At 35.5% G+C, this 23567-nt stretch overlaps 1 protein-coding gene across 8 annotated transcripts in view; it reads right to left on the bottom strand.

The window, feature by feature from the left end:
• The window catches only part of CNOT4 (CCR4-NOT transcription complex subunit 4), a 141680-nt gene that overhangs the window by 12138 nt on the left and 105975 nt on the right, over positions 1-23567 (bottom strand). For 6 of the 8 annotated variants that reach the window (XM_019951556.3, XM_019951724.3, XM_019951503.3 and 3 more), the window contains 3 exons: positions 23509-23566; positions 20659-20908; positions 19266-19766 (listed from right to left, as the gene is read on the bottom strand). In XM_019951556.3, the coding sequence (XP_019807115.1) occupies positions 19266-19766; positions 20659-20908; positions 23509-23566 (809 nt within the window). Of the gene's footprint in view, positions 1-13105; positions 14322-19265; positions 19767-20658; positions 20909-23508; position 23567 lie in introns of those variants that run through there. The other 2 variants (XM_019951857.3, XM_019951792.3) reach the window with 1 other exon arrangement.

Raw genomic sequence — 23567 nt, forward strand, 5'->3', positions numbered from 1 at the left:
TGTGCAACAAGAGAAGCCACCACAATGAGAAGCCTGCTCACCGCAACTAGAAAAAGCCCATGCACAGCAATGAAGACCCGATGCAGCCAAGAAAAAAAGAAAGAGAAGTGCCGGGAAAGGAAGAAAAGGCAGACTCTAGAAGCTACATAATTAATATAAAATGAGTTCTTGGGAAAATTCGGAAACAGATTAGAAGCTGGATTTCTTTAGAAATGAATACGATAGGTTTAGCAAGCACTGCTCTACTGCTTACGTTTGCAGGCATTTTTTGTGAGAAATAATATGTAGCATTTTGGCTAAAACCTCAGCTCCTTTCCAAATAAAATACACAGGAAGTTCAACTTTGAGGTGGAACAGCAGTCATGGAGGCAGCTTCTACTGACAATTGTTTTCTACTGGAAATGTCCTCCTTCTAAATGCTATGGTCCATTTCCTTTCTTCTTCTATTGCCTGCCCAAACTCAAAAACTTTGCAGCTAAACTCCACTTCCAACCCACTGACACATCAATCCCATAAAACCAATGGAATAGAGTGATCAATGAAAGCCAAAATGCATTTCCATAAAGAACCAACCATATCAAAGTAATTTAACCTTTGGACAGGCTTTCTAGGATTGTCATAACTACAACAGATGTTGAATTCAGCAGTTTTTGGAAAGTTTTCTAGTGGTAACATTTTGGTATATGATAGTAAAGTACAGCATGGATGACAGCAGTGTTTAGATGAACTGTCACAGAATTTAAGATACTGTGTGTTAGCCTGAAAGTTCCTGAGATAGTGCTTGGCTTATCTTTGACTCCACGCTTTATATTATATTTAACAAAACCTACAAAGTTTATTTAAATATGCAAACAGAAAACTAATTCTAGAGAGGACAGAATCAATAATTAAAATTATACCTATTCTTAAATTAAAATTCTTAAAATCTTCACACAAATGTTATTACTGTTACTAATAACATTTATCTATCACTTTATAATCATGTAGTTTTTCATATGATAAACTTGTAAGATGGTGATATACAACAGGATACACTCTAACTACACCAAATCCAAACACATAAAATTTAACATATATACATTCAGATTTTTAAAAATTCATTAGCAAAGTGTAGGATGGAAGAGATCTAACCAGTCATGTGTATGAAAAAAGGTTTAGTGGTTTCACTTATATCATTTGATATAACAATTGGGTAATGGATCTTCTAAATAGGTAACATTAAAGTGTCTAAATTAGCAATGGTATGACATTGAGCAAATCACAAATGATAATCACTCTGAGCCTCAGTTTTCTCATTTACAAAATAGGGATAATAACCCCACAGGATTTTTTTTTTTTTTTTTGCGGTACGCGGGCCTCTCACTGTTGTGGCCTCTCCCATTGCGGCAGAGCACAGGCTCCGGACGCGCAGCCTCAGCGGCCATGGCTCACGGGCCCAGCCGCTCCACGGCACGTGGGATCTTCCCAGACCGGGGCACGAACCCGTGTCCCCTGCATCGGCAGGCGGACTCTCACCACTGCGCCACCAGGGAAGCCCCCCACAGGATATTTTTATAAAAAGACTCTGTAACCTCTAAAGGAATATACGAACTTTAGTAATAAGAACAGTGTTAATGAAAAAGGAGATTATCTAATCACGTCTGGATTATTAAAGTGTGAGCTTCATATTTTAAGAAAGGCATTCAGGGACTTCCCTGGTTGTGCAGTGGTTAAGAATCTGCCTGCCATTGCAGGGGACACGGGTTTGAGCCCTGGTCCGGGGAGATCCCACATGCCGTGGAGCAACTAAGCCTGTGTGCCACAACTACTGAGCCCGTGCACCACAACTACTGAAGCCCGCACACCTAGAGCCTGTGCTCCGAAACGAGAAGCCACCGCAATGAGAAGTATGCGCATCTAAACGAAGAGTAGCCCCTCGTCACAACTAGAAGAAGCCCGCGTGCAGCCATGAAGACCCAACGCAGCCAAAAATAAACATATAAAATTAAAAAAAAAAGGCATTCATCGTCATGCCAAAATATGTGTAGAGGAGAAGTGGGCTACAGAGAGAACTAGAAACCATGTTAGGTGTGAAAAGGTTAAAAGGACTAAGTTTGTTTCATTGAGGTCTAGTAGTTACTAGACAAGCGGAAACTGCCTTCACATATTTGACAAGAAGTATAAATGGGAAAAAGACTTTGGTTTAGCCAAGAGAAAAAATTCTTTAACAATTATAAGTTCCCTAAAGAGAGCTCCCTACTTAGGAAAGTATTAAGTTCCCCAAACAGCTCTTCATTACCCACACAGAGAGTTCTGGAAAATAAGGTATTTATTTAGAAAGACTTTCTGAATTGTGTGTATACATATGTATGTATATGTATGTGTATATATGTGTGTGTATATATATATATTTGTGAGTATCACAAATGAGAAATTGGAGGTAAGAAAAGTATTGGTTAGGTGAAATTTTTTAAAGTTTGTGTGTGTGAAGGGAGGGAGCAGTGTGTGATCCTTGGGAAAATAAGGATCAGTCAAGAGCTGAATTTCCAGAGTTCAGAGGTAAAGACAGAAGAGAAGGACTGATCATAGAGTGGTGAGGGGAATCTTAACACTGAACTGAAGGCCACAGTTCAACCAAGAGGTGAGATAATTCATGTGGAAACGAATCTAATTAAGGTCTCCAGAAGTCCAGATTTAACACAAAGCAGATCTAGATCCAGGCTTTGCAGACCTCCAGAAATAATAATCAGACACTAACATTACTCTCTCAGCCATGAGTTTTCATTCAACAAACATTTATCGAATACCTACTCTATTATTTTCTCTGGGGCTTGATGCTATAACGTTTTACAGCAGCTTCCTAGAAGTCTTGCTGCTCTGCTTGTTTTGTATCTCTTCAACGGATCCCTGGAGTTTGGCTATTCGGAACAAAGCAGTGATAGCTTTTGATCGTTTAGTGCCAATAAAATATTTTTATGCGAGTATAAGTTCCTCTCCAGGCCTGAAGAGGAACTTGCACTAAGACCAAAGTATTTTGCTGCCTATGCAGCAAATCCCCATATGGTTATATGTCTACTGAAAGTCCTAAGGTTTCTGATGTTCATAATTTTCCAAACTAAAAGATTTCTAAATTTTCTAAAAGTTATTTAAAAACATACAGCCAGTTTTTACTCCATTTGATTACACAGCTCACTTTTGACAGTGAAGATCAGTCTCATCTTTTTCTGAAAGATGGCTCCTATCTTAAGGGTTTATATCAAAGACATAAAACTCCCCCCAAAAGAAGACTAAAATTATCCATGCTCTGAAACATGATTTTAATTGACAAATTCTTCATAACCCAACTCTGAGCTTTATTTTTAGAAAGTATCTTTTTAGGCATTAAAATAATCATTTGCTTTGTTTCTTAATTTTAGAAAAAAGATTATTTTTAGGAAACGAAGTAAATGCCTCATTATCCTGAAACTAAATAACATAGATATGGGTATAGTCATGGTAATAAACATTTCCAACCCAACTGACCAAGCATACATCTTTCTCCCTCACTATTTTCACAAACCAGAGATATTTGTTAAAGTTTGTTTTGAGGTTGTTTTATAAATAAACATTTGATTTTTCAAAACAAGAATGCAAATTTGAAATTTACTTATTTTTTAGCTATGTGAAATGTATGATTTAAGAAAAAATAAGACTATTTTGCTTCTTCTTCCTCCTTACTATTTATTCTTATACTGGGGAAAATACAGAAACTTTTTGCCTCCAATTTTCAAATTATGCTTCAATTTAGAAAGACTTAACATAAGACTGCATCCTTTCCAGAACTACAAAAGATGATACTCCTGTGGAGGAAAGCATTTCAAAAGGCCTATATGCTGATGAATTTAAAGAGCTATATGCTTACCATCAGTTCACTAAGGGGCCTTAGTTTAAAAATCATTTTTGAAATATACTTATTTAAGTGTTCATCCTTTGCTATGATTTATTATAGTTCAGTTGCAAAAGAATGCCAGAGATGGTCTTGACAGAACCAAATCTCAATCAGTGTAGAAGAAAGGAAAGCAGGAAGGAACGAGGGAAGGAAGATCATATGAACACAATCTTAAATATAAATTAGAAACTACAATTCCTATTTCACCACATCCAGGTTTATACTGAACTAGAACATTTTACTGAAAAAAAATTAGTTCTATTAAAAATCACACATATTTGTGAAGCACTTTATTTTAGTAGTATTGTCTAGAATGTATTTTTAAAGAGCTAGAATAACTTAGAAGTAGGAGAAAGTGAATAACACCAATCTTACAATGTCAAAAGTCTACCAATTTGACACTTGTTACTCAATCTACTCCAAACCCAGACTGTGCTTTCTGCTTAAATGTGCTGTTTTGATTTAAAAGACAGAAGAAAAAAATAATATGATCATTTAAAATCAAAAGCTAGTTTGGAAATAAGACCAGATACTGAGAAGGAAATTGGGAGGTAAATGACCAGAGACTCTGAGTAAACAGCAGCCTGACAGAGCACTTTCTTCTCCTTTGAAATGGGAAAATTCAGGCCTGTCAGGGATCCTGTAGGGTAATCACACAGGTAGTGCACATTAAGATCTAGTCAAGATCGCCCCCTCTAATTGTGGTTAAGTTACACAGAGATAGAAACAATTTCTTGTTTGTCCAAAGAAAGAAAAAGAAACTGGATAGAGAGGTGAGTACAAACTATCAGAATAAGACTCCAGCTAGTCAGGAATTAAAACCTGAAAGCATGTTCTAAAACTAAGGTTGCAGGGCTGTAGGTATTTATTTGGAAATTATGTAAGATCTTTGCTTACTTTAGTAATAAGCTTCATTCCAATCACCTACCATTTAAAATACAGGTGAGGTTTTGCAGCATTGACTACACTAAGACTCAAGAAATGTCATTCTTATTTGTGACTCTGGGACTGGGGAAGGCCACTGTTAGGTTAATTAGTGAATGTTAATAGTTTAGATGTAAAAACAAAAAACAAACCAAAAAAACCCATACCTGGTAGCAAATCATACCCTAAGTGAGGGATGAGGGAATAGGGCATATATATATCAGTAATCCATAATCACAAACTTTATAAAAACGTATTTTAATAGAGAAAACATAAGTGCAACAATGGTATGTAGCCCAACACTCAGCTTAAGGCCAATAAGAAACCTTCCTACTTTGTTGATGAAGTCATAACCCAGGGCCTCCTTTTACCTTAAGCTGAATACTCAATTTATAGATGTAGTAAAGGAAAAAAATGAATGGTTTCAGGGTGTCAGTCTTCTTGCAAATGCCAACATATAAAACGACAATGTTTAAAAACATCCCAGTAATGTTCCAGATCACTATGTTCTGCTCCGTAGACACATTATTTCAGTACGCAAGACTGATAACAGAGTATAAACGCTAGTATAGTCCTTGGGAAGAGATCTCACCATATTAGGAAACATCACTAGGCTACAAAAGTTGATTGCAGTCAGCATTCCTGCATTTCTTCTTGGAGATGATGATGGTATTATCATCTTTAAATCCTTGTGGAGCTTTCCCTCTTTTTCATTATGCTGAAAACAACAACCTCCTTGATTGAAAAAAAAATCAGCAGATATGCTATCATTTTACATAGTGTAGCATATAGTAGCTCTTCAAAGATGAACCTAAAATCACCCCTTTAGTGTGGGTGTAGTATATCCTGGTGCCATTACTATAAGCATTTTTTTCATTCTGTAACATTAGAGATATCACCAGTCTAGGTGTCATGCATGTTGATCCTTAAATGCTCTTTGGCACTGCAGAAAAATGCTGGGTAAATTTAATGCCACCTGTTTTACTGTTTATTTTGGTTCTGACATTTGTACTTTAAGTCTACATTAAGAGTACCTGCAAGGTTACAATTTCCCCCCACTAAAGTTACTCCAAGGTCATTGGGCCACATTTAACACAAGGCTGTTTTAACAACTTACAGGATCTGTAATAACAGTTGCCAGCAGATACACAATCTGAAAGTCTTCAATTCATTACTTGCACTGATATTCACAGTTGAAAGCCCTTGACTTGTGAGAACTACTAAAATAAACTGTAAGACACAACAAAGTTTAGAGAAGAGACATATTCTGAATCTTGAAGTTTTTTTCTCCTTGAATTACATATACAAAAGCATATTCACATGGTGAGGGCTAGGAAAACATAAAACTGTGGTTAGAATGTGATTATGGGCAATCACAATCCTTCTGAGCCTTGTTTACTAATAGCGTTATTATTATTTGGTCTTTAAAAGTGGATTGTTGAAGACTGTATGTCTCATAGCTCTGAAATTTCATGATTCTAAAACGTCTTTTTCTTATTATCCTTTCCTTAGGTTTTCCAAAAGAGTAAGACATGGGATGGATATGCTTAGTAGTGGAAGTGAAAATTGATGAGAAAAAGCTATGAAAATATTTGTTCAGATAAAAGCATGACCAGGGGTGAAGTGGGCACCTGTACTGTAACCCTGCTGCATTTAAACAGGGTCTTAATTTCTTTTTAAAAAAAAAAAACCTTTAGAGAAAGTCACAGAGAGATGGTCTGAGATTTTTTCACCTGCCACATTCACTAAGTGGAGGATTTAAATGAAAATTACTATATATAAACGAATGTACATGCACACACACAACACTCAACCTCACTCCCAGACACAGAGCCAGGCTTATTTATTTCCTTTGCTAAGTAAGCTTTCTCTTAGGTGATGTGCTAATCAAATGTCATGAAGACAGAAGGACTATTATTACCACTTAAGAACTATTTAGACAGTTGCTTTAAACGTTTTTACCCGAGTCTAGATGCAGCTGTTACCACACAGCCCCAACAAGGACAGGCCAAAATTCTCACAGCCACAGTGGGTTATTTATTCAATTTTAACATTACGATAATTAAAGAACAGTCCTACTGGGCCACCAAATTGTTCACTTTAAAGTAGTTAATTGTATGTTATGTGAATTTCACCAAAAAAAAAAAAAAAAAGGTACTGGGTGCTTTAAAGGCTTTATAAATTATATGGAGGGGAAAAAAAACTTTTGGGGTGTTACACAATAGTGGGTCTTAGGACCAAACTGGAGCTGGAACAACAAAACTGTTCTAAGCACAGTATGTTCTTAGGGGTTGGGTCGGAGCTTCCAGGAACCTCAAAAATAACCATAAAGTGTGAGGCAGGCTAAGAACAAAGTCAAGTCAATAGCTGCCTTATGAAGGCTGGTGTGAAGGAAGCTGGAGTAAATAGATTGGTTCTCAAGTACAATAATTACCAGCTGGTTCATGGAACTTCTAGGTACTTCTGTCCAATTCTCAAGCAGCTTATATTACTTAAGCTTGCCTTCAATTCTAGGTACCTGATAGGTATAAACTAGATTTTTATATAACTCAAACCCAGGGTATACTCTCCAAAGCGCCAGAACAGAGTAGATACACCTTAATTAATCTTGAATTCCCAAGAGTGATTCTTTAGAAAAAGCTCCTGGTTAAAGAAGCTGTGGTCTAATATGCCTAGCAATACAAGGTTGCTAAGACTAATAAATCACAGGGCAGTAAGGAGATCCAAGGAGCAGCGGCTTCTCAATCCATCAACATGGTTCCACAAACTTAGCATTCTTAAGCAATAACTTATACTTTGAAGCATTATCATTTTTAAATGTCACAGGTGATATCTTAGCTGACATATACGGAACAAGTCCAGTGAATTTAAAAATATTTTAGAAGGGCTTCAGGCAGGATTTTAATTTAGTCAGGAAATTAAGGATGCTTTCAAACTAGGCATGTTTGCTATTAATTGAATGAGAAAAAATATATATTATATATTTATATCTCCATCTCTGAGTTCAATAACTTGTAGGTTTGTGTCTATTTACAAAGCACATTCTCTTTTGGGGAAAGTTGTCAAAATATTTTTATAACCTGTTATAATAAAATTCTTAAGTTCTCTCTACTTTCACCAATCTACTGCTTTTAATACCAACTTGTCATATAATTAAAGCAGAATGACCTAGTCCAACTAAGAAGAGATACTTTCCCTATGTAGGTGGAAAGCTGATTCTTTCCAGTTTGCATTTAAGCTTGGGAAAAACTAGTTCACACCTGTAATATGGGCTCCTCAAGCTAGCAGACTCATCATATGGCACACCTACCCCCTCTGTCTAAACCTTTCATGTCATAAGTAACACACTCACTGGGCATACGTACACCTGTCCAATCTCATCTCTGGCTTTTCCCAGGCATTCCCTTGCACTCTGCGTTCACATCCTCCTACTGTGCTTTGAGAAAGCAATGTTTACTCCACTGTGGGACGTTTTCCTTTGAATCACCTTCAACTTATAGGAAACGTGATCCAGGTTCCCGCAGGCAATACCATGCTTTCTGCAATTCTCTCTCACACAGTCTGACTTCCTACTCTCAAAAAAGGACTGGAGGGAAAGCAGGGAGAGAAAAGACCACAGGGGTAACGAAAGCTTGCCTTCTTTCCAACCTCTAGCCCTAATGTTAGACATCTATCTACCATCCTTTCTCTGGTTCTCACTCATCATTTAGCACTGAGTGGTTATCATACTGACCACAGTCTCCTAATCTGTCCTTCCCTTAACAATACTATACCTGTTCTTTGTCCTCATCAAAACCTGAAATCAGTGAACTCCCTTCAACACACTCGCACCACTGGATATTTCCTGCCTTACTGGACTCTTCCTGATCACAAGGTTATATCAGTTTTGTCTTCTTAAATATCTTTGTGTCCTTTCCTTCTTCACCCTCTAACCAAACTCTCATATTTGCTTTGTCCACTCCTGATGCTTTGTGTTGAATCACTGGAACATACAAAACCATATATATCTGGACACTAAAATTTTAAATTTGATTCTTATCTTGACTCAGCAATTCTTAAATTTCTTTCCGATGCACTTCTAGGCTTATTCTCACAGACTTATTTAATTTCTTTCTTTCTTTTTTTTTTAATAGGTTCCCAACTCCACTCTTTCACCCCCATTTTCTCATACAATATGCATTCAATAATTACTGATATGAGCACCTTCATCTATTCTCATTTTCTCTAAGCTCACATTCTCTCTCCTAGATTTTCTGATTGTTTTTACAAATAGCAAAGGAAGATATATCCCATCTCTTTTAAGTCAAACCCATAACCTTACTCCGTCTCAGGAGTTTATCTCCTCCCAGCACCTACAGAAATGTGTTACTCTACTGGTTAGCCTATCTTCTCTTCCGCACTATCTATGGTGTCCTCTCAATTGACTCTATATGCTCTGCCTTTAAAAATTTAGCTATCTCCCTTATCTTAAAGCAATGCCTTCTAAGATCAACCACCCATCTAATTAGCATCTTGTTTTTCTCTTCCCCTTTGTTGCCAAAGGCCTTCAGTCGATGACTGCTGTATCCATATCCTTGACATTTCCTCATGAATCCTAGAAATCTGCTTTCCATCTGTATCTTTTTATGAAAGTAACATTTTTTTTTTTTTTTTTTGCGGTACGCGGGTCCCTCACTGCTGTGGCCTCTCCCATTGCGGAGCACAAGCTCCGGACGCACAGGCTCAGCAGCCATGGCTCACGGGCCTAGCCGCTACGCGGCACGTGGGATCTTCCCAGACCGGGGCACGAACCCGTGTCCCCTGCATTGGCAGGCGGACTCTCAACCACTGCGCCACCAGGGAAGCCCCTGAAAGTAACATTTTTAAAGGTCATTAGAGACTTGGCCAAACCCAAAGCCCTTTTCCTAGATCTCATTCTTTCTGACTTCTAATTCATAATTTCTTCTCCAATCCTACTAGTTATTACTATTCCAGCCCAGGCCATCTTATTTGCAATGACATACTGGAACTGCTTTCTAACTGGTCCTAATTTCAAGCAAATGTATTACAGAATTAATCTTCTTAAAATGCTACAATCAAGTTACATCTTTGCCAAAGAACGTGTAGTTCTAACACTGACCACATCCACATCAAGACTAAACTATTCTTCCTAGTTTTCAAGGCTTTTGCACACTTATCCCACCTTCCTATATGACCTGTAATACCTCAGACGAGTCCATCTCCTTACTATCCTTCCCTCCTGACCCTTAGCAGACCATGCTAATCTCCATTCCCGATTCTTTGTTCAATATGTTGCCTTTGTTCAATATGTTGCCTTTACTGTATTTTCCACTTCCATCATTTAATTTCAAGCCATCCTTCAAAAGCAGAAAGCCCCACACTTTTTATGAAGGTTTTCCCTGAATCTGCTCACAGTAACTTCTCTAACTCCTATTTTTACTTTTGTATCAGCAAAGTGTCTGATACACTACAAACATTTCTAAACATTTCATGTGTGAATACCTGTACATACTACTACCATTTATTCAGCACAAGGAGACAACGTAGTAGATATTCAAATGAAAAGACTGAGAGAAGACACATAGCACTAATGGCAGAAGGACTAGCTTGAAACCAGGTAATTGACTTGGTTATATTTTGTAGAAAAAGACATATATATCATCATTTTGTGATATTACCTCTTTAAAAGAAAAAAACATTTTTAAGTTATTGTGCTCTCAATTGTATGATATACAACTCTTAAGCAAATATGGGAAAGCTTCATGATCAAATAAACAAAAGAATCTAAAACCTTACAACTCAATATAGGATAAAATGTCCCCCCGTTTTTATATATGCATAAATAACATGGTGGTCTTCATTTCGTAAGATTTCAATGCACCTGCAATTCGTTCCTTTCTCTTGGCTTTCTGAGGTAAGGCCTCTGTGGGAGTAGCTCCCTATGTACCTGTATCACAGCAGAGGAGAGCTCTGTCAGTCTTGAAGGTGCTTGGAATACTGTACAAATAGGAGCCATGTCAGTAAAAATGTGCACACAATGCATTAAAGTTTTCTTTCTTTCTTTCTTTTTTTTTTTTTTGCGGTACGCGGGCCTCTCACTGTTGTGGCCTCTCCCGTTGCGGAGCACAGGCTCTGGACGCGCAGGCTCAGCGGCCATGGCGCACGGGCCTAGCCGCTCCGCGGCATGTGGGATCTTCCCGGACCGGGGCATGAACCCGTGTCCCCTGCATCGGCAGGCAGACTCTCAACCACTGCGCCACCAGGGAAGCCCTAAAGTTTTCTTTAAAAGAACATATATAGAGGAAGCTGTACTTAATCGCCACAACACTAAGAGTAAGACATGAGCACACACACGACTGAGAAATACTTAAATTAGAATAATGAATGTATGTCTCTCCCGTTAAAATTTTTTTCACTCTCTCCAAATTATCATATATTTTAAAATTTCAAATATCAGTATTCAATACCCTTTGTTGCCACTGTCAGAGCAATGAATAATGAAATGAGTCTGGACTGCTCTGGCTGTTCCTGTGGTTAAAATATATCAAGAGCTGACCCTATAGAAATAATTGAAATAAAACTGTCACTAGACTGTTACCCTTGATAATAGGATCTATACTTTATTCAGCCTTGTATCCCTCAAGATCTAGCTCAAGTCACTACAAAGAATAGGCACTCAAATATTAATGCTTCGTTGAAATAAGAGGAGAGTATACAAAAGCACCACCTGTAAAAACAAAATGCAACAGTAGAATGAAAAGGAAAGTATTATTAATCAGAAAATATTTTCTAATGGAATCTTTAAGAAATTAAAAAGAGGCACTTGACATTCATCGTAAGATCAAAATCATTCAACCCAGGTCTATATCCTACACACTGGCACTAAGAACTGCTGCTCTGACATGTTGTTTTAAAAGTTAAGGATATAAAAGCATATAAAGTTTCCCTTGTGTATGACAGATCAATCAGGAAGGAATTTATCAAAAACTAATTTGAAGTTTTTAGAATTTCTCATTCTTTACCATCATTTGGTTTCATCAATTTACTTGCTAAGTGAAGCAGTACTTTCTTTCACATGTTGTGTAACTTTTTCTGTGTTTTAGTATAATTAATTCTGACTGACTTTAAGACTTCACTTTTTAAAACCATAATATATATATTAAGTAAGCAAAACAGCGAAGCTTACTTGTTTAGGCTTACAAAGTCTTGGAATTACAGTTAGTTAAATGATAATCTTTAGCTAGTATATGTGAAAATATCTAAGTTGAAGCCTAATTACCCAAGAAAGCATTTTTCCCATTATGGTGTGTATGTGGAAAGTGGGGGCGGGGGCAGAAGGGGAAGCAGGCAGAAAGACAGTCCTGGGCTCTAGCAAGTCTGGTAAACTACCTGACAGTTTTATGGCAATGGCCAGGAATGAGAAAGGATAGAGAAAGCTACCACAGGAAAAAAGCCTTGTTTAACAAGTATATCTCTCAAAACAGTAAGTAAATGGGAGCTAACCACCTCATGTTTTTGTAAGAAGATCTGAGTGATGAAAGGCTTGCACTGAAGGCTGGAGAAAACTATGCGCTAGTAAGCCCTATTACAGGGAGCCCAAGTTTGTTCACAAAGCCAAGGAGCCTCAGCACCACGGGAGACATTAAGTGGATGTCTTGGCCTCTCACAGCAAAAATGAAACCATAATCAACACATACTAAAAGACTTCATATTCAACACATGCTAAAAGGCTAAGAAATCTACAATATTTTATTTGTATTTTCTAAATTTCTCATAACGCTGTCTTAAAGTCATTTCTAGATAGAAGTTAGAGATTATCATTTATGCAGAATTTTACAAAAATAATTAAAATGGCTAGATAATTAGTTGTTTCTACACCCTCAGCTAACCAAATTGAAGGATATCTAAGAATAGATTTTAGTTTACCCACTATACCTCAGGACAAACCCATTTAACTTGTATATTATATCTAATAGAAAGTTATTAGACTTTACATAGAGAGGGAACCCTGAAAACTCCAACTCCAACATGATATTAAGTATCACTCCTAGTAAGGTATTTCATTATTATCATTATTATTATTTTAAATCTCTAGGCTTCCTTTTTTGGTATTCATGCTACTCTTTTAATATTTTTTTTAATTAAGGCGTATCTTTTATATCACAATGTTTTTTTTTAAAATCTCAAGAGGAGATCTGACTTTCCCCTTTTTTCCCAGATGCTTAATTTAGGCAGAACATAGTCATGTTTTCTGAACCAGCTTTTGTCTAATGCTCAGAACTGAATTCAGTTTATTTTCTTTCATTATCAGCTTTAGAACTATTTCAAGAAATTGTCTATTATACAAAAACATCACTTCAACATTATAGCCTAATAAAGTACACCACTATTCTCTGTGATTAACTAAAATTACCTATGACAACTTACGTGGCCTAATTTTAGAGGATCCCCAATCTCTTCTCTTCCACCTTAGTCTCATTCTGGTCAGGTACTTGTAATATAGTTTTATTATCACACTTCAATTGTGAAACAATGAAATTTCCAAACAAATATCCCACAGAACTACCATTTTTCCAATAAAAATGTTACACTACTATGGTTGCTTCTCACATACAATATTTACCCCATATTCAAGTTTCTGATAAATCAACTGTAAGTTGAAATTCTGTTTCTGAGGCAATTTCCCGGTATACTAGGCAGTGCATTAGAAAAGAGATTATATTGCATTTAGTCTATAATAATTATCTCTTAAGCGTCTCTATATAATTAACAACCATTCAAAAAGAAAGTGCAAATGTGCAAATCAGAGAGAACAAAGACAGTTTCTAAACATGTAATGCATAATATAGGATAAATCCATACAACTACAAACAATTGCTGACAACATTCTTCTGAGCATTAAATGACACCACCAATTTTGTTTTATATGTATTCTTTCTTCTCAAGTATTCAAAGAATGCAAGACATTATCTTCTTAATTTTCAAATTTTCATGAATATATTAGGATATTACCATTTTTTCACAAATCAGAAAACAAGGAACTACCATTATCTTTGAATATTTTCAATTAATAGAGCCAAAATAACAATTCTAGCTAATCTCATCTGGGATCTTAATTATAGTACTACAAGTTTATTTGTGTGAGTTAAAAAATAGTATCACTCATGAGAAACAATGCCAAAATTATTATGCTAATAAATTGTGTTAAAGGCCTAATGAAGAAATACTTTAGCAACTATGAGGTAACACACTAGTTGTAGGCATGAGGAACGTTTATATTGGCTCTTTTGGGTGTATACATTAAATGCAAAATCAGAAAGGAGTCATGCAAAAATCCGGTTGCCCATGCAAGCACCCCAGAGTCTAATCCTCTCCTCTCAGTTCTGTTGTCAGGCCACAGTAGTGTGGAGACTTGTAGGCTGCTGTCCTTGTTGTAATGAATGGGAAGAGGCTGACAGTGGCATGGTCGAAACCTTCACCTCTTCTTCCCCTGTGGAAAAGTCAGTCATGGTCTAGTTATGGGTGACTAGATTTGTTAACAGTCCCTTTAAAAATGACTTCAATATTTGGAATACTGATACATATATAAAATACATGCGTAATGGCTGGAATGCGGGTGTGAAACAAGACATGAATTTTAAAATATAAACTTATCAAGTACCTAGAAAATAGTTATACTCCAATCACACCCTTAAATTTAACACTGTCAGATTTAAGAACAAATATAATAGATTTAGAATTATAAATATACAAAAAGGAAAAAAAAAAGAGACCAGGAAAGCCATTCTTTTCCAAGCCAATTGGACCCCTTATATATTTAGACACTCCTAACAGTAAGCAGTATTCTGTGAAAAAATTAAAACTAAATTCACAGAAGTGAAAATGTGATTTTTTAAAAGGGAAAAATGACAAATCCATGTTTTAAAAGCAGTAATTATGTTTAGAAAAAAGAAATAAAAAGATGTAAATATTAATTTAGCAAATTACCATACAGCATCTGAAAATTCAATGTGCACTTTTGAAGTAATCAGCAAATAGTAAAATGCTAACAATACAATGATCCAATTGACTGAAAGTGAGATGACTACTTCTAGGTCAGAGAACTGTACATGAAATGAGATCAGTTCTCCCAATTATAATTGATAATGACTACAAGTGACTTGTTTCACACGTGACTCAAAATTCAATCAAGTCACTGTTAAAACAGCTAATTCAGAAACTAAGAATTTTTTTTTTAATGCCCTCTCTTAAGTAAAATTCAAATGAACAAAAACACGAACAAAAATCTAATCCTAAACAGTTTCAAATATTTTTCTAGGTATATTCCGAAACAACAATGTTTACAGACTTAGACTATTATTTGTCTTCCAAATAATTTTTAGCATTATGGAATAAAAACATCTTGGTAGGGAGTCCTTTGAAAAACACATCTGCAAAGTTACACTTGGAAAGACAGCTTAACTGATAACATGAAGATAAAGACTTTCAGTCTTTAGAACAGGTTATTTCATAGTGTTTCAGCAAATTGGCAAAGATTCTATAAATCCCAAATACATAGCAAGGAGGCTGTGTAAAGGAAATTTTAGACTAGAGTTCTTGGTGAGAACGTGGTACTTAGAAGAACTAAGCAAGAGATTAATTTTCATCAAGTCAATGAAATTCATTCTATTTTGTAACTACAGGTCATATTCCTGAGATGGGCCAATTGTCTCATGAATAGATACTGTTGATAAAAAGGGACCTCCCAACTGTGTGAGAGCAAAAATCACTTACTATGGGAAGAAAGCCATGTTAAAGTAAATGCCAGTAATTTTCATTTATGAAGGAGAACATCAATGTTGTAATGAAAAACCATTTTAGTTACTAAATCTGAGATCTGGGTTCTTATCCTAATTCTACTACTAATTGAATGTGTGACTTTTAACAAATTATTTAACCCTTCCAGAACACAGCTTTGTCATTCCTAAAATGAAGGAGTTGAACAAGGTAGGTCAATTTTTAGGACTAGAAAAGTCACTTTTTAAAACAAAAGCACGTGGTTCCAATAATAAAAAAGGTCTGAATGGACTTCACTATTACTGCCCACTGATCAAAGTTTCCCCTCAAGAATATTCCAAAAATCCTTCTAAATTTAGCAAACTGAATATGCAGCCAAGAAAATGCTGCTAAAAAGATTTCACTTAATTAAGGAAATAACTAATTTTAAACACAAAAATGATTTCAATTTGGCAGAGGAAATGGAAACCATGTTTCTGTCAAACCTCTGGCAACTGTCCTTCCCATGACAGGTTTCAGTGTTATCAAATTTTAATAATTAACTGAAACAAACCAAAACTTAAAATTTAAATACAAATATATAATAAATATAGACATAGTTTCTGTATGATACACAGAAGACTGACACCTCTGAGTATTTACTCCTAAAGGTCAGGAACCTCATTTTGCTCTACATATCTAAAGAATAAATATACATGCCTTTTCCAGTACTGAATATTGTCTAAGTATATCTTAAAGTGGCAGGCCTCACTAAAACAGTATGTACTCTCCACTATGAAGCACTTGACAGCTACCTGTGTAAGATACCATGATATTCACTGCAGAATACAGAGTTAGGCCTTTTTCAATAGTTCAACTCAAGTACAACTGAGTTACAGCTAGGGGTGGGAGGCAGATATTGCCTACCTATTAAATTGCTTCAAATAATTCACAGTTAAGATGTACACAGTTTTTCATAATTTTAGTTTGTCATTTCTAATTGTTACTGAAAATCCTCAATCATCTGGCTACAATTATAAAACTATTCTGTTTTGAGGCTCAGCACATTCAGCTTTCTGAGGTATTTGCCAAATATTTATAAGCCATGGAAGGATTCTATAACTCTTGATAACAATTTAAAATATTTTGGTACATTAAAACTAAAATTTCTCTAGTCGTGAGAGCCTTAAAAGTAATCTAACAATAAGCTTAATCATAAGTCACCATTTAAATACCAAGGTAGTATGCATAGTCAAAAACTGAAAATCTGAAATAACAAACTCTCCCCACCTCCCACAAAATACAACAATGATTCAGAACCTATAGTTGGTGACTTCATTCTTAGAATTTCTGGGAAAAAAATGTATTTTATGCTCTATGGTTGAGTATACGCTAAAAGAAAAGCCCACCAAGATAGGACCATAATTTAATGCCACATTTTTTTCATAAAGCACCTACTTTAGATGAAGATTTCAAATGACTAACATGAGGACAACTACACTCAAAAATCAGTGATTACTCATCACCCCTGTGGCATCTCCAGAATATATACTGGCTTGAAATATTTGGTTTAAAACTGCTCATTTTGTACTAATGGACAATATGATAACTATGAAATCAGAAGAACAGATAATTTTTGAAGATGGTCATGTAATAAGTCAAATAAAAGTACACAATGAAGACAGCTAAGAACTAGTTCCACAAAGGCATCATCCTTCCTATCAGATCAAGTCCATACTGTTTTGCCTCACCGTCAGAGCTCTCCGTCCTCTCATCCATTCTATGTATAAAATATATGAAGGACCTCCTGGTATAGAAGGCAGTTCTAATGCTTCCTAATGTAATGACATACTAAATCCTGCCTCTACGCCTTCATTCAGGAGTTTCCATCAACATAAAAGGTTTTTTCCTTTCCCTCCTGCTAACCCAAATCCAGGATACAGATCAATTCCTATTTCTTCAATGAAGCCTCCCCAACAATTTATAGGCTCCACTGATGTGTTTTGGATTCCAGTACCATATGGTTACCACTTTCATACACAGTCTTATTTTATCTCGTCAACTATACTGTACAGTACCTGGAAATAGTAGCCATATTTTATACTTGTTCTGTATTATCCACATGGCCCAGTTCATTGTTGGGCAAACAGATACCCAAATATTAATAGTATTGGTTTAATATTTTATTGTTAAATGTTTAGAATATTTAGGGGAACTTAGCTTTAACTTTTAGTGTTATAATGTTATGAGATACACTACTAGTAATTTAAATGCCACATTTCTAAATGGTTGAAACAAAGCAAAACAAAACACAATTATGTTCTAATATGCTGTCCACAATGGATGAAAAAAAGAGTACCAGGAACTGAACACTTAGTGTTTCACAAGTGAATATCATGTAGAAGAGGACTGAAAAATGTCACTCTCGATTACCTACTAACTACCATATCAGATGAACAAATAACATGAGTCCCACCAATGTGCAAACCACTACATTAGGTGCTATCATGCTTACATGTAAATTAACTTCACTGTGTCAACAGCCACAAACCATACTCTCTTAACCCAACTACTTGTCTTGAAAATGAAATGTTATTGGTCACAAAGAGAATAGAGCCAAAGAATTTTGATGGATCTCTGTAAATTTATCTATCAACCTTGCTAAAAACAAGAGAACGAACGCTTTGCTGGTAACAGCACATTATTACAATAATGCTGTGCCACGTCATATCACAAAGGCCATGAAAAGGGATAAAAATAAATTTTATAAGTTATGTAACAGAGTGAAGGACTATTCTACTCTACTTGAGAGAATCAGGAGAGAACAAACTCTTTTACCAGTCATATCTAAAGCCCAAATTAAATTTTGAAAAACTATTAATAAGAAAGATTCCTTTAGATATAGAGGTCACTTGATCTAATAAATATCATATGGGACCTTAAAAGCCAAAAGTTCTGAAACCTTCAAGGGTAGCAGTACAAAACCAGAAGTATTCTGGCATCACTTACAGGAACCTAATATTTACCCCAGAAATAAAAACATGACAGACTAAAAGGAAAAATATCTCTCCTTGAACAATTTCTTTTTCACAGAAAGTATACTTATACACATATGTGTGTGAAACACTAATAATGAGAGTTCTCAAATATTAAGTCCTTTATTAACATATAGCACAGTTTTGATGTGTGTGTGTGTGTGTTTGTACGTGTCTATCAGTCAAAATAAGTAAGTTGTCAAAAGGAGTTAAGAGAGTGGCTTTATCCCTCATGCTCTCACTAATTAACATCTCTAAAAAATTTTTTTGAACCAGTTTACTTTTAGAATGTATAATCAGAATTTTTACCATGGTGTTGGACTTTATGGCACCATAATTTCAGAGCCCTTCTTTTTTCTTTGTCTTTTTGCATTTATATGCCATAAGAAAGTCTGGTAACTATTCTATTAAGTAAAATGCTTCCAAGCAATAACTAGGTATAATACTCCACCATCCTTATAAAGCTCACTATTACAAGGCATCCATCCAATTAAAATTTTTTTAGATTATGATAGTTTTTCCCATTGAAATTTCCAAGACTGATGATAAATACTTTCTGTTATTCAAAAGTTCCCTCCCTACCCACCCAACAACCTGAAGGCATGAGTTATTCACAAATTCTCAAAGGCTATAAATGAACCTACCTGCTATAGGGATCCCTCCCAGACCTGTGTTGTGCTGTGGCGGGAGATTCAAGTCCAAGAAATTACTATTTGAGGTGGGATTTGCTGTGTGGTTCAAGTGCATGATGCTATTGCGTGGAAAGGCCATCCAAGGATAGCGGGCTGCCTGGCCTGGAAAACTGAATGAATTATAAACCGCTCGGTGCTGCTGAAATTGAGGGAACCTCTGTGGCAAGACTGAAAAGGTACTATTGAGACTCGAGTTGGCATTTGCAGGTGCAGCAGGATGCAGGAATCCAGAGCCCGGACCTTTGGCGGTTGTAGTGTGTGAAGAGGAGTTCTGAAGAGATGTGGGCGAAAGGGAAGGTTGGTCTTGGACTGACAGTTCCTTTTCAATCAGGTCTGCTAAGGCTTTTCGAGTGACATCAAAGGGATCAAAACCCAAGTCATCCTCTGGTTGTTTAGAAGAACCAAAGCCAAATGCTGCTTGCCAGTCTGTAGAAGACGATACTGGGATTGTTTCTGGTGGGAAAAAGAATGAGCGATGAATTTAAAATATATAGCTCACTTCCACACTAGTGCAACATCATACTATAACACAAAGGCAAATATATGCAAAATCTACATAATTTCTTAGAACATTACGATTGTAAAATTACAAAAGGCCTCAGATACTTCTAGCAATGATTTCATCCATAAGTTACTAACTTCAAAAACTGAACGATATAGACTGATTTTGCTGATCAAAGAAAACAAAGTACTACTTGAAACCCAAATTATACTCTCAACTATTCATCATCAAAACCCAAAGTAAGTCATTTAAATGAAATAAATAAATATAATAGAATTCAATTAGTAAAGTTTATTTTTGAAATGTATTTATCAAAGACAAAGTATATGTTTGAATATACGCTTTACATACTACTACTATAACTTAATGAAAAAAGTATCCATTTAATCTTCATATTTTTAAATTGTCTTAAAAAAATTGTCTTGATTTTGTGTTATCCTTCACATTAATGAGAACTTACAATGAATGAAATTGGAAATGTCTCAAAATGTAACTTTAAAAATTAACTAACATACTTCTTTGTCAGCTGGGGAAACATTTCTAAAAATATAACTATACAAACACAAATCTAATTAAAAATTGTAAGCCCTTAATACTTCCTAGAGGAATAAGCATTCGATTATTGGAAAAATGATCTAACCCTTGATTTTTGGAGAAATTTGTCTGTTAACATGGTAAGTTCTAGGTCACAGAACTACTTACCTAACCATCCAATTCCTTGTCATTTAAAAGTTTACATTTTTATGAAAAAGGGAGTGGACAAAAAAGGGATAAAAACACATCCAGCAAAGGTCTCATTTTAGTCTGAATATAATTACTAACACACATAGTATTGTTATATACCTGATGTGAAGAGGCTCTGTGGTTCTGGTGCTGTAGGCCAGTCACTGGATGCCTGTGGGGAACTGGGGAAAGGAGGAAGCCCACTTGGGATAGGGTTGGGATGGCGAAAATTGTCTGAGAATAATGACTGTGACTCAGTTACTGCCCCTTCAAAAGGAGACCGTGCACTGTGATTGGATGAACTGATGGGGATGACTGGATTGGATTTTGATAAACCAGGTGGTGGTGAAGGTGTATCACTGTTAGATATCTAAATAAAATGGAAAAAGAAAAGAATAATCAATATAAGTTTATACAATGTAATAAGCCATAGTTTAAAAGGCTTGCAATGAAAGGTATTAGAATAGTGATTTTCAAAAACTGGGGTACTTAAAGACTTTTTTATGAGAGCATAAATTTTCAAAAAAATCCATCAACTTACATATGTACTCTTTTATAAAACTGACCCTCCTGAAAAGACACAGCCAGTATCCTCTCCTTTTACAACCTAATTTCTCTTACTTTACAAAGACAATACTATTTCTCACTCTCTGGGATCTAACTATAGTATTTTGCCCAAGTGTGAAAACTTTCTGGGAGCCAAACAAAACTTTATTAGAAATATTAAGATTAGTGATGACACAGTGACTGACTCTAATGACTAGATTCTTTGGCAAACTAGATGATTCCCAATACTTCAGTTTTAAACAAAATGGAAAGAAGATCTAATCAAGCTATTTCCAAAAGCATCATTAAAAATAGTTTTTATAAGAAATCTTAATATGATTCTTAGGTATTTAATTCACAAGGAGTTCAAAAATTTGAGTGATATTGATATAATAACTCTTTCTTCCATCTACTTATTTATATGAACAAGATGTCTCAGCACCTGTATTTAGAAAAATGAAAACATGGCTAGATTGCTGCTGAAACATCTCCTTGTACCAATAGGTAATATTCATCCATGCATGCAAAAAAACTAATTTTAAAATGCCCTATCCACTTCATTAAGAGGTAAATTTCCAATACAATTTTAGTGTTTATGTTTAATGATTAATTTTTTAATCAAAATCTATGCTTATATATATATTGCTTTGATCAAATCAATACTACAAATAAATTCAGAAGAAAGAAGTTTGGCATTGTGTCAACAAAATATTTTTATTTCCAATTCAAAATTTATATGTCTACTTTTATTTGAGAGAATGCCTATCAAGCATAAACTATATATATATATATATATATATATATATATTTAATTTAATTTATTTTTGGCTGTGTTGTGTCTTCATTGTTGTGCGTAGACTTTCTCTAGTTGCGGTGAGCAGGGACTACTCTTCGTTGCAGTGCACGGGCTTCTCATTGCAGTGGCTTCTCTTGCTGCGGAACACGGGCTCTAGGCACATGGGCTTCAGTAGTTGCAGCACGCAGGCTCAGTAGTTGTGGCTTGCAGACCCTAGAGCGCAGGCTCAGTAGTTGTGGCTCACGGGCTTAGTTGCTCCGTGGCATGTGGGATCTTCCTGGACCAGGGCTCGAACCCGTGTCCCCTGCATTGGCAGGCGATTCTTAACCACTGAGCGACCAGGGAAGTCCCAAGCGTAAACTATATTGCATTAAGAAAAAATTCTGTAATACCAGTGAAAATTAAAAAATGAGTTCAAGTAATGATGTAAAATTTCTGATTGTTAAAGAATAGCTTGTGTAAATGGATGAGGGAGTAACAAAACATTCTGATACTTAAATCTCTCAGATACTTATTAAAACCCAATGTAGCATGTTTATTTAAAAATACCAAAATTTATAATAAGCTGGAAATTACATCCTTTGCAGCTATTTTTAACTTATTATGAAAAAAATTTAATGTTAACTTAAAATATACAAGGGGATATAAAGATTTTCAAATTCTTTCATGGAAACTGTGAACAACAAGTTTAGAAAAACAATGTATTTTAGATCTCTAAGTTTCTCACACTGTGGGGAACTGGCTGTTCTTTACAGAAGAGATTAGAAACTACACTTTTTTTTTTTTTAAACCAAAGTAAGAGGTGTACACAAACTTAAGTAGTGAAAAGCTAGCAACTAGACAAGATGATACAAGGCATGCTCTAAAGATCAGGACCTCATTCTGTATCATAGTGGATGCAACTTTGAAGTTAACTATTTGGTTTATCATTTCAAAGTCAAAAGTCATTTGAGGGAAGGGGGAAAACTTGGGGTCAAGTTCACCGAGAGAAATAGAAAATTAAAGTTAGTTTGGGATTAGCAGATGCAAACTATTATCTATAGGATGGATAAACAACAAGGTCCTACTGTATAGCACAGGGAACTATATTCAGTATCCTGTGATAAACCACAGTAGAAAATAATATGAAAAAGAATATATATATGTATAACTGAGTCACTGTACTGTACAGCAGAAATTAACACAACATTGTAAATCAACTATACTTCAATAAAATTTAAAAAAAAAAAGAAAAGAAAATTAAAGTTGACAGCAAGGGACAAGGGGAGCATGGGGCAGAGAAACAACTCAAAATCAAGAATGCAGAAGGCGTGTTAGTCTGGGATCATTTCACGTAGGGTCAGAAAGACCAAGAATATCAGGGACTCCAAGGACACTAATGTATTAGCACACAGTACAATAACATATGGTCATAATGATAATTCTGAGTGATCAAGAAAGGGTTAAATTGTGCTCTATTCTGTAGAGAAAAAGAGGGCTAATACATTTAACAAAGATGTCCACTAAAAGTGTTTTTAAATTGTTTCAGTATTTAAAGTATTTTTCACTATCTAGAAAATTCACTCGCATAGAATGTCTTGTTTCAGCAGATGGCAGATAAATGAAAGAATACAGTATCAAAATCTTACCTGCTGGGAATTATCACCATTCCCTATGCTGAGAGAATCGGAAGGTTTGTCAATGGGGC

This window comes from Tursiops truncatus, chromosome 9, assembly GCF_011762595.2.
Source record: "Tursiops truncatus isolate mTurTru1 chromosome 9, mTurTru1.mat.Y, whole genome shotgun sequence".
NCBI lineage: Eukaryota > Metazoa > Chordata > Mammalia > Artiodactyla > Delphinidae > Tursiops > Tursiops truncatus.